Genomic DNA, 12278 nt, shown 5'->3' on the forward strand with positions numbered 1-12278 from the left:
AAATTTAGCCCATTTTCTTTAAGTATGGAGAAAATCGAAAGTTGTTTAAACTAACCTTTGGTCGTATTGTAAAGTAAAGAGATTCGTTCTTTAGCCATACCACGCGAATGAGGATTGCTCTGTCTGTCCCTGTAATTGCAATGTTCAAGAATTTAAGCAAATGTACACCGACACTTCCCCTCTAACACTTCCTTTTTTTTTCCTTAATCTGGCATATCCAAGATATTTAAAACCCTTTGAGTGTTCTAGTTACTTACAAAAAAATGTAACTTAGAAACTTACATTAAAGAAAAAGTCAACTACAATGTTCTCCATATCCTCCAGATCTTTCTAAGAGGCTAAGCCAATGCTGGAATAAGCCACTTTAACTTAACCTAATCTACCGTTGTCATGAAAAACTAGGTCCCTTTCATTTCTGCTCTTACCCAAAACATGTGGAAGTCGATAAGTCATTGGGTTTCTCTATCACCGAAATCAAGCATAAGTAAGCGTTGGGAGTAGAATGAAGGGGGACAATCTTAAACCAACCATGAGCAGTTGTCATGTTGTGATTCTTCAATATGCTTGTTTCCTTTCTTAACAGCTGTGGAGTTAAGGGAATTTATTAAAAGTGTGATTTATTTTTTTATAGAGAGCTTGTTGCATATGATCGAAGTCAAATGGATCAACCGAACAAATCAGCAAATCCCGGATCTGAAGAATCAGCTGTCAATCGATGCTATGGATGTGCATTAGCCTCCACTGAGCAATGTCTTACACTCTTGCGTGCTATGGCATCAGATCCAGTATGTCGATTAGGACTATACAAACAGGGCTTGGTAGAAGAATTAGCTCAAAATAATCTCCGACGTGGAACACCTCAAATACAGGATGAGGTGCGCAATCTGCTCTGCTTGCTGACAAAAGACAACACCGATGCCTGTCTCAATCTTCTTGATTTGATCCATGAACGAGTTAAAATGGCTTTAATCGGGGCCATTCCTTCGGCAAACCTGGAAACGGCAATACGCCACGAGATGATTCTTTTGGAAGTAATCATTGCTCAAGACGATTTTTGTTGGGAGCAAAAACTCAAAGTTGTATTCGATTTGTTTTTGATGGCTTGTCGGTAAGTGGAATTGGAATTATTTTAAATTTAAGATTAAAATATTTGTTGTTATGTTTCAGTGATCGTCGTGGACCAGCTGTATCTGTTATTCAGCCTTGTTTACGTATTTTGCAGGCTCTCATTTGTCCGCCAACACCCACAAGCAAAACAAACAAAGATAAACTGCCTCAGGACTTGTCAAGCATTACGACCGGCAGTGGCCTGACCGTTGACTTTAAAAAATGGCTTGAAGATGACAAAGAACAGTCTTTCGAAGCGTGGAAAGCAAGAATGCCTTCGAATGTGTCTGGAACAGAGAAACAAGCAATAAAGAAAACTGAAGAAAAGCCTGTAGCACAAACCACACCAGGCCAAAAGGGTCAGAGAATGTTTGGCGCTACGCTCGAGCACAAGCGAATGCAACTCAGAAAAGCTTACCTATGGGAAAAATATGGAAAAAGATGGAGAAATCTATATTTGCAGAAAGGAATACCAAGTCCTCCGCTAGAATTGAGTGCTTCTTGGTTGCAACCGATTCTGTTTAATGCAAATTCTCGATTTGGACGACAACTGGCTTGTTCACTGGTTACATCGCTTAGCAGGACACACGAGCGAAAGAGAGAATTGCTTAATTTGTTGACGGGATTCTTGAAGTATGTTGGTGAGTCTGGCGAAACCAGTGCTGAATTCTTAACTCTATATAGAGCTCTTGGAACTGATTCGCCGTGGAGGCAGTACTTGGCACTCCGCGGAGTCCTCATCGAAATATCGCAACTCCTTTCAGCTGAAATAGTGAACATACACCGTTTGGAAGAGACCACTCTCTCCTCAGATCTCGCACAGGGCTATGCCCTAAGACAATTTGTTGAATTGCTTTCGATGTTCCTTGAAAATCCAGCCATTCGACAGGCATACAAGACAAGACTCTTGGGACCAGTCCTTGAAGGATATCTATCCCTAAGAAAACTTGTGGTTCAGCGCACTAGACTGATTGATGATGCCCAAGAGAAGCTTCTGGAAATGCTAGAGGAAATGACCAGCGGCACCGAAGAAGAAACCCGAGCTTTTATGGAAATCCTCATAGATACGGTAGAGAAGACGCGAGTTAACGACATCAAGACACCAGTTTTCATTTTCGAACGACTCTATTCGATCATACATCCAGAGGAAAATGACGAAAGCGAGTTCTTTATGTTGCTGGAAAAAGATCCCCAACAAGAGGACTTTTTGCAAGGTCGAATGTTGGGCAATCCTTATCCCTCGTCTGAAGTTGGACTTGGGCCTCTCATGAGAGATGTTAAAAATAAGATTTGTACAGACTGTGAACTCATTGCACTGTTGGAAGACGACAATGGTATGGAACTGCTAGTAAATAACAAAATCATAAGCTTGGATCTGCATGTCAAGGACGTTTACAAAAAGGTCTGGCTTGCCGAGGGAGGCGAAAGAGATGCCATGAGAGTGGTGTATCGTATGAGAGGGCTGCTTGGTGACGCCACTGAAGAGTTTGTGGAAACTCTGAATAACAAGAGCCAAGAAGAAGTTGATACGGAACAGCTGTATAGAATGGCTAACGTCTTGGCAGATTGCAATGGGCTCAAGGTTATGCTGGACAGAATCTCCAGCTTACAAAATCTTTCCCGCACCAGAGAACTTATACAGGTCCTGCTGAAACTGTTCCTCATCTGTGTCAAGGTAAGAAGATGTCAAGAGGTACTCTGTCAGCCTGAACTAGGAGCAATCAATACACTTCTGAAAGTCCTGCAAATTTCTCTTCAATCTGCGGAAAATGATGTGCCCATACAGTCATCAGTCACAGAGCAACTACTTGAGATCATGGAAACAATCCTTTCAAAGGCAGCCAGTGACACCCTTGATTCGTTCCTGCAGTTTTCTTTAACATTTGGCGGGCCCGAGTATGTCACTGCCCTAATTTCCTGTACGAACATCCCCAACGTTCGAAACAATCCATCTGTTCTACGCCATCTGATTCGCGTTCTGGCAGCCCTTGTCTACGGAAACGAGGTTAAGATGGCATTGTTATGTGAGCACTTCAAAGCAACTTTGGATTTCAACAAATTCGATGCTGAGAAAACCCCAGAGGATGAATTCAAAATGGAACTCTTCTGCGTACTCACCAACCAAATTGAACACAACTCGATTGGAGGAACACTGAAGGATTATATAATAAGCTTGGGAATTGTAGATGAAGCCATTGGTTACATTAACAAGCACGCGCCTTGTGTAAAGCCAACCTTATTGCGGATCGATTCGGATGAGCTGAAAGAGTTCATATCTCGACCTAGCCTGAAGTATATCCTGCGATTCCTAACTGGGCTTGCCACAAAGCATGAGGCTACCCAGATAGCAGTGAGCAAGGAAATCATTCCCATTATACACCGCTTAGAGCAGGTTTCCAGTGATGAGCATGTTGGAAGTTTGGCAGAAAATCTTCTCGAAGCATTGTGTACGGACGAAATAACAGCTAAGCGAGTTCAAGAGGTAAGAGATTTTACCAGAGCAGAGAAGAAACGATTGGCCATGGCTACAAGAGAAAAGCAACTTGACGCTCTTGGAATGCGTACGAATGAGAAGGGTCAGGTTACAGCGAAGGGATCGATTTTACAAAAGATTGAGAAGCTTCGCGATGAAACCGGCCTGACATGCTTCATTTGTCGTGAGGGCTATGCATGTCAACCAGCAAAGGTTTTGGGAATATACACCTTCACCAAACGCACCAATGTCGAGGAATACGAATTGAAGACTCGCAAGACTGTTGGGTACACTACTGTGACTCATTTCAATGTTGTTCACGTTGAATGTCACACCTCGGCGATTCGATTGGCTCGAGGACGAGACGAATGGGAACGAGCAAGTTTACAAAACGCCAACACGCGTTGTAATGGACTGCTGCCACTTTGGGGACCGGAAGTTTCCGAATCGGCCTTCTCGGCGTGTATGACTCGTCACAGTAGTTACATGCAAGAGAGCACCCAACGCGGCGATATATCCTTTACAAGTAGTATTCATGATTTGAAAATGTTGCTGATGAGATTTGCTTGGGAAAAGAGCTTCCACGAGGATGCAGGTGGCGGAGGTCCACAATCGAATATGCATTTTGTCCCTTACCTGCTGTTTTATTCGATGTATTTGCTGCTTTCCTCTAGATCAGCCACCAGGGAAGAGAAGACTCTGCAAACTTTTTTGACAGCACCTGCCTCCGAAAAGTGGTTAGAGTGTGGCTATGAGGTTGAGGGATCGCTTTATTTATTGACACTTTCCCTGGCCATTCATAACCAAGCCAACTGGAACAAATACAAATTGAATCACTTGAAGCGTTTGATTGCAGTTGCACAGGCACGTCATGTATCACCATCTGTGCAATGCAAAGCGCTTCTTTCAGCGAGTGACCGACAGGCGAAGGATTACAGTGTATACAAGCCCTTCCTGATGATGTGGGCACTCGTTGATTTAGTCTACAGTCAGTTGTTCAAGACAGTACCTACCACCGAGGATTGGCCAATTGCTCTGTTTGACTATATTCGCAAAAATGATGAGGTGATGCTAAAGGCTACCGATACGATTTTGCAGACATTCACAGATGAATATCTTCCTTGTACATCTTTTGGCGAATTCTGTGATGTAGCTGGTAAGGATATTTTTTTTTAAATAATAAAATAAGAGTTATCTCAATTTTGTTTTCTCTTTTTAATTTAATTTTTAGGTCTCTTGAATTTAATTGAAATGCCAGAACAATTCATTAATGATATATTGCTGTCGCTGCCGTCAACATCTTCAAATTAGAAAATTTACTTAAATAAACATGATTTAATTCACATACATATACTTTTAATCGCAATACAATTAATCGATTTTAACTGTTGTTGTATCGCCTAATAAAATTATTATACTTTAGTCTGCTTTAAAATAACTTGTTTTTTTTTTTCTTCTTTCAAATAAACTTCCAAATTATTTTAGATAACCGTAAAGGATTAAATTTAAAGCATAAGGATAAGAGCAGAAATGACAGATACCAAAAGCAACAATCTGTCAAAAGTGACAAATGACCAATGCGGATGACACCAAAAATAACCATTTCGTGATAGGGCTGAATAGACTTGTATTTGTATTTTATTTATTTCAAAAATCGCTTACAAGGTAGGACATGCGTCTTATAAAGTGTTGCAAGCCTTTACATTAATTTCAGAATTTAACATCAATTATTTGCCAAATAGTTGAAAAGCAAAAATTTAAACCTACTTATGCTTCTTATTCTTCTTATAGCGATTGGCAGAGAGTTCCAAAGGCGTACAATATGAATACAAAATTGACGCTCAGTGTTTAGAAAATTGTATAGGGGTAATATTAAAATAAAGGACCTTGTTGAATGAGGGAAATTCAGCTTACCGTATAGATAATCAGGTTGTTGTGTTTGGATGATTTCATGCAGGTAACTCAGAGAGCGAAAGTTTATTAAACTGTCTAGGCTACAACGAGAAATCCGTGCCGCAAAAATGGATATGTGATCATAACGACGTAGATTATAAATATAGCGGGCAATATTGTTTTAAGCCAATTGTTGTAAGCCAAATTCAATTTGCGGCTAGTCACACAGTCTAGTTTACAAAAGATTTTACACCCATACAGCAAAATTGGAAGTATAAATGCCTTTGCAAGTAGCAGTTTAGTTTTGATCGGGATGAAATTTCGAGTGACTTGAAGACTTTACCAATGGCACTATTAAGGTGGTCATCCCAAGTGAGAGTGCGATTGAATACTACTCCTAGGTTTCTAGCAGTGCTAACATATTCAATGGTTTCGTCGTCAAGTTTCAACAGGTTTATATCCGATAGATCAAAGTTTTTGCGATGGATGGGGAGGAATGTAGATTTGACAGTGTTAAAGCGGAGATCGTTCTTTTTTGACCACTGTGAAATGCGGAGCAGATCCTCATTCATTAAAAGGTCGACTTATCAGGAGCTGCACATCATCAGCATAAAGATGAATTAAACAATGTTTAGCAACTTGTGGTAACTCATTTATGTAAAGTGAAAAGAGGATTGGTCCAAGGATAGATCCCTGTGGCACTCCACTCAAAACATTGAGAAATGTGGACCAGTATACATTGGCCACCACGCATTGTTGCCTTCCGCTGAGATACGAAAGAACAAGCTTACAGGACTCAAAAGAAAACCAAAGTTAGCAGCTTTCTACAAAGAATTGAGTGGTTAACAGTATCAAAAGCTTTTGAATAATCTAACAGTGTTAGCAATGTAACATGGTCACTGTCTATATCCATTCTAATTTCATCAGTTACAAAAAGTAAGGCGGATTTGTAGCTGCGCTTAGGTCGAAAACCAGACAGACAGGTACTTAACAGGTTGTTGATTGTAAGATATTTTTGGATCTGTTCCACAATAGTTTTTTCAAACACCTTCGAAAGAAACGGAAGAATGGCAATCGGCCGAAATTCTGAAGCAGTACCTGTTTGCTTTTTGGGTATGGGAATAATCTTAGCCTTCTTCCATTCTAAAGGAAACTCGGATGTAGTCAATATGCTGTTAAATATGTAGGTTATATAGCGCAGTATATTATATACAAGCAGTAGTCTCAAGAACTTAGAGTCCATTTGGTCCAAGCCAGTAGCATTAGATTTAATCGATATTATTGCCTCTACAATGTCTTCCTCTTGTATTCTTATAAAACTCAAAGAGCTGTTGATAGAAATTGGTTCATCTTCAGTAAGGGAATTAACGGGTGAAGCAACGTTTAAGGGCATGGACGTAAACTTTTTGTTGAGTGCATCACAATCGACGTCAGCAACAGGCTTTTTAGATTGTTTGCCAATACCGATTTTACACAGGTTTTTCCATAATTTACTGCCAGAGGTTAAAGAACCAAGTTTGTTTTCATAATAAAGTCTTTTTGCCGTTCTGACCAATACGACAACTTGAACGCAGTCTGCAATGCAATTTGTGGAAGTGCTCCAGTTTGTAACGTCTCAATTGACTCTAGGCGGAATCTCGTCGTGACCAAAAATACTCCATTTACCAAGATCGGAATCTTTCGTACGTTTCACTCTCCCAAACCCGTTTGTTTACATTGTTGTATTTGTAATTTTGACAATTAGTCCATGAATAGATGTGAAAACAAACAACACAAAAAACGATGCCGTGGGCTACCGGCACTTTGCAAAGCAAAAACAAAATGGGGAGGTTAATATGTTTTTTTCAGGTTTTTCTTTTTGCTTTTTTCGATGAAAAAGTCAGTTTTAAGCTTTAATTTTGCAGTCATTTTGTTGATAGCGAACCAATGTACATTTTTGTCTTGAAAAAAACATGTTCAACATCATTTAATTGCAATAAATTCACTAATTTAGAATAATCACAACGAAATTCTTTAAATTTCATAATTAACCTCGAATTATTGTATTAAAGATGCGTTCGAAGAACCATCAAATTAAGGGTGCGAACGCAATTTATTGAATTCTACTAAATTTTCGTTAATGAACGGCCCGAATATTTATTTTGCAATTAAAATCTGTATTAAATTAATTAATCGAAGTATGTAAATAGTTTTCTCCATAATTTAAGTTTGGGACTATTTTTCAATTTCATTTTGATTTATAAATATTAAATTAAAAAAAAAAGATTTATAAGCGAAAAATACCTTAGCTATGCATAACATTCTTGATTGATGGAAGCATACGTGTATTTGCTATCAAACAAAACTATGTAACACATCAAAGGAACATCAATTTAAAAAAAAAATAATCAGAACGGCTATAGCGAACCCATTTAATAAACGCAGAGCGAATAAAATGCAAATTTTGACATTTATCACAAAATTAAAATGTCAAAAACCCTTCTGAATTCATGCACAACTCATTCAAAAGATCATGTATTCGACTTGAATGTTTATTCTTGACGTACAGAAGTTTTTTTTAGTAAATTCCCACAGTTTAACGCATAATATAATTTACATTCGTTCCTTAAAAATGTTTAATTACCAAAGTTTTTGATGAAATAGGTCCTATATAGAAATTTTTAGAAAAAAAAAAACAATTTAAATTGAAAGTGGTTGTGAGAAACACTTAGAGGAGGATAATTATGACTTAGAACCGTTGGAATTATGTGAAAGGATCAAATAGTTTCGGAACGGCAGGACTTTGCAAGTGGGATTTCATGCATTTCATACGAATTTTTGATGAAATAGGTCGTATATACACACTTGTTTAAACTGGTCTATACAAAATAAAACTAGCATTGTTAATATTATTGCATTTTAATAATTTCATTCCATTTGAGTGCTATGCACAGACAAAAACATCTTGTTTACTTCTTTAAGCGATAAAATGATTGGTACTCAAGATATTTTAATAAACTTTTTTATAAAATTGAATTAGTGGCAGTAAAATGTTTGAGGAAAACAAACGAATGTTCTATTAAAATGGTGATACAGTTAAGTTATTAAATATGTAAGGTGTAATCATCCCACAACCGAGATGAAAGCCCACAGCTAAAATAAGAATAATAGAGAAAGAAGAATAGGAAAATACCATGATGACAGATCGTCATGTGGTTATGATGAATTATTAATAATAAGGTTATCTATAATAAAAAGAAGAAAGAAGTACTTATTCATATTTGTAAAATAAGGAGAAAAGGTATATTTTGAATAATAGACATTTAATGTCGTTTCTCTTTATTACAGGTAAATAAAATAAGTGTCATAGTACTTGTAAGATCAATAAAATCAAAAAAAAACTCTTTATTACAGGAGAAACTCAATATTGTCTTTATTTTGGTGCCACCTAAACAAATTTATTGAATATAATCTTATAAATATTATAAAAAATCAAAGATATATTAAAGCGTACCTAATGTTTGACAATATGAAAAAAAAAAAAATATTTCATATCTTTATTTTATAAAATATAAAAATATAAAATAACATTGCAGTATAGAAATAGAGTTCCAAAAATTAAAGAAAATTCATAAAATACACAAAAATTGCAATGATTTTTCTTTAGCATTTTTGGTTATTATGCAGAATTATTCAACAGATTTACTTATGTCTGTTTTGTTGTTCTACAAAGTATTGAGTTACACTTTTGTCCATTTCTAATTATACTTAACGAGTTGCAGCTCATATGGCGTTCGCAAATAATTTAAGTAAACAAAATACAGCACTAATAAATCATTAAATATGTATTTGGTCAGTTTTATTTTAAATAATATACATTTACAACATTTATTTGGATTGAAATTAAAAAGCTATACAAATCTTCCAATTTAAGACCATGTCAGCACTTCAGATTCTGTTGGTTAGGATTGTTTAGTTTTTGAACGAGGCCATAAAACATTCAAAATAAAGCATTTAGATGTGCCTGCAGACTATAATGAAGCATTTTGATGAGCCGGAACACTAAATGTGAGAATGTGTTTGAATTTTGCATCATTTCACGCACACTTTCTTACATTTAATGTGTCCTTAGCTTGTAGGCAAACCGAAATGTCAGTCTGAGATTCCGATCTTGGTAATGGAGTATTTTTGGTCGTGACATCAGAGCAGAGATGTCGCTATTCAGTCAAGGTGGAGCCGTAAGCCTAACGAGAAAGGTTTTAATAGGAACAAGCCTCTCAAAAAGCTGATTGACGTTTTGCCGTGAAAACCTGACTTGATCATTTACATATTGCATATGGTATAGTGAGTTCTATTCTACGCAGTCAAAATCGCGCACTAAGTCAGATGTGTTTAAGTTTTTGAAGTCTCGGTATTGAAAAAATTGTTGATCAACCTGAAAAACAAAATTCAAACACACAAAAAGTAAATCGTGCTTGGAAAAATGAGGTGCTAAAAGCAGGCTGTAAAGCATAACCTTACCAACATCGCTGGCAAGGTACACATCTAATAGCGAACTAGACTCTTTGGTGAAGGAAATTTTCAGCTAAACGTTTATCCAACAGATTACAGTTGAAATCACCACACAGTATATTATAAGTACAGCAAGAAAAAATTGTCTCTAACGTCGTAACCAATGGTATTATGCTAATATGGTTGTATGGTCTGTAAACTGATGCAACTAAAACATTTTCAGAGTTACAAACAATACTGACAAAGACATATTCAAAAGGACAGTCGTCATCAGATTTGCATATTAATTTACAACTTATCCCGTCACGCACACACAAAGCGGCACCTCCCCCACAACTAACTTTCTATCGGCTCTGAAAATTTTGAAACCCTTAAAACTATTAAATCATCACAAATGCCTGGTTGAAACCAGGTTTCAGACACAGATACGATATCTATTTTAGATTCCACAAACAGGTACCTAAATTCCCCTAATTTATTGGTCAAACTCTGCGCGTTTAAATGACATATCTTTAATCCATTATTTTGTGCTCTTAAAATTCGAATCATATCGTACAAATTCGTATTCATACCATTGCCAGTGAACCGTCTGGTGGCGTTAGCTGCACTCGTGAATTTTTAAGCTTTGAACGTGGCAGAAGCTTGAGAAGGAATATGAAGCACTTGCTCTTACCTACTGGCTGCGTTCAATCTCAGGCAGATAGGGTAACCGGATACTTTTTTGTTAGTGTTTTTCGTGTAAAATAACAGCTGATCAGAAACAGCTGAGATGTCAAAAAAGGAATCCAAAGATATCCAAGAATTTCTGGGGTATGTTGGTATCTGACGGAACAGCTGATTCAAAACATGGTTGAATTTCAAGAAACTTGAAAATTGATTTGAGCTTTTTATATTTGTTGGCAAATATAGACGATGAAAAATCTATTTGCCTCTGAATTATGGCTGAATCACAAACACGCTTCGTCTGCGTTCCGGTTGGCCTGCTTCGAAGTTGCTTTGAATGACATTTCTATTATTTCATCCCTCCAAAGAGCAAACATTTTGTTTGTTGACATTTTTTTACGGATGTTGAGCTTATTTATTAAATTGTTAGGCACCTATCAATTCATCATCGTCCGACGAATCAGTTCAATTATGCATTCAATGTTTTATCTTACAACAATTTTGACTTCGAACTTAAATGTTTCTCTGCTTGCTGTGAACAGCTGAAAGTTGTTTTTATTTTTTGACCGCTATCTCGATACAGCTATCCAACTCGTTCAAAAAGGTATCTTATAATCCACTTATCCAAGATACCCTATACAACACAAGATTGAACGCAGCAATTTAGCTGCTGATAGTGCTAAATTTATGACATTTTACAATGCGTTTTTAGTGCTGTTTTATCAAAATAAATGCTTGTTTTGCAGTAGAACCCTTAAATAATCAGCCCTCTCATGAATTCCATCGTAATCGGAAAATTTTTATGAGTCCCGAAAAACTGTACCAAGAAATCCGATTGTGGTGGAAAATCTCATACAATTTTGCATTATGAACGGATTTCATGAAACAGTTTTTCGGGATTCGTACAAATTTCAAATTACGATGGAATTCATGATAGGGCTGAATAGCTGACTTCATATCATTGTGTTTGCGAGTCAAAATCTTTCAACATTTTTTCCTCCATCTCATTTTAACAATTGGCGCATTACTCTCTTCTCTTTTACTCACTCTTTCTTCGTAGATCTTAAATATAACGATAGTCACAGGCGTATTAAAGAACTGTGCGATCGGTTAATAATATTTGCAGTCGATTAAAACAATTTAAAAAAGATACAAAAAATAAATCAATTAATTTAATTTTATATGAAGGTTAAGCTGCCTTGAACTTATTTTTTCAGTTTTGTTTAAATCCAAAAAATGTATTTGATGAATTTCTTCTCTTTAGCTCGGTTATGCCGTCTCTCGTCCTTAGAGTTAAATCAAAGACCTGGTCCTTCATGTTAAAGGTCATTTGTCAGGGTGACCTCCTAACCACATAAAGAAACCAACAAGCCTCGAATACGGACTGATTTACTGTTGACAACTCATGCAAAAGAATTAAGGATAACGAATTTCGGATATGCACATGAAATATTAGAGCCCTTAACAGACCACGTGCGGCCGAAGAATTAGCGGAGGCCCTAAGCTGCTGTAACATCACCGCCATCCAGGAAATACGATTTGATGGTCCGGGCAAAAAGAGGATGAAAAACTGCGATATTTACTATGGTGACTGCTACCGAAAAAACCAACAGCGCTTATTTAGATGCGGCTTTGTTATTGGAGCCAGACT

At 37.0% G+C, this 12278-nt stretch overlaps 1 protein-coding gene across 1 annotated transcript in view; it reads left to right on the forward strand.

Annotated features, from left to right (window-relative positions):
- LOC129939643 (protein purity of essence) overlaps positions 1-5018 on the forward strand; it is a 28299-nt gene extending 23281 nt beyond the window's left edge. Inside the window, exons 11-13 of the mRNA XM_056047731.1 lie at positions 632-1108; positions 1168-4736; positions 4812-5018. Coding sequence (XP_055903706.1) covers positions 632-1108; positions 1168-4736; positions 4812-4891 — 4126 coding nt within the window. The 3' untranslated portion in view covers positions 4892-5018. The remainder of the gene's footprint in view (positions 1-631; positions 1109-1167; positions 4737-4811) is intronic.
- The last annotated feature ends 7260 nt before the right edge of the window (positions 5019-12278 follow it).

This window comes from Eupeodes corollae, chromosome 1 (genome assembly GCF_945859685.1).
Source record: "Eupeodes corollae chromosome 1, idEupCoro1.1, whole genome shotgun sequence".
Classification (NCBI taxonomy): Eukaryota; Metazoa; Arthropoda; class Insecta; order Diptera; family Syrphidae; genus Eupeodes; species Eupeodes corollae.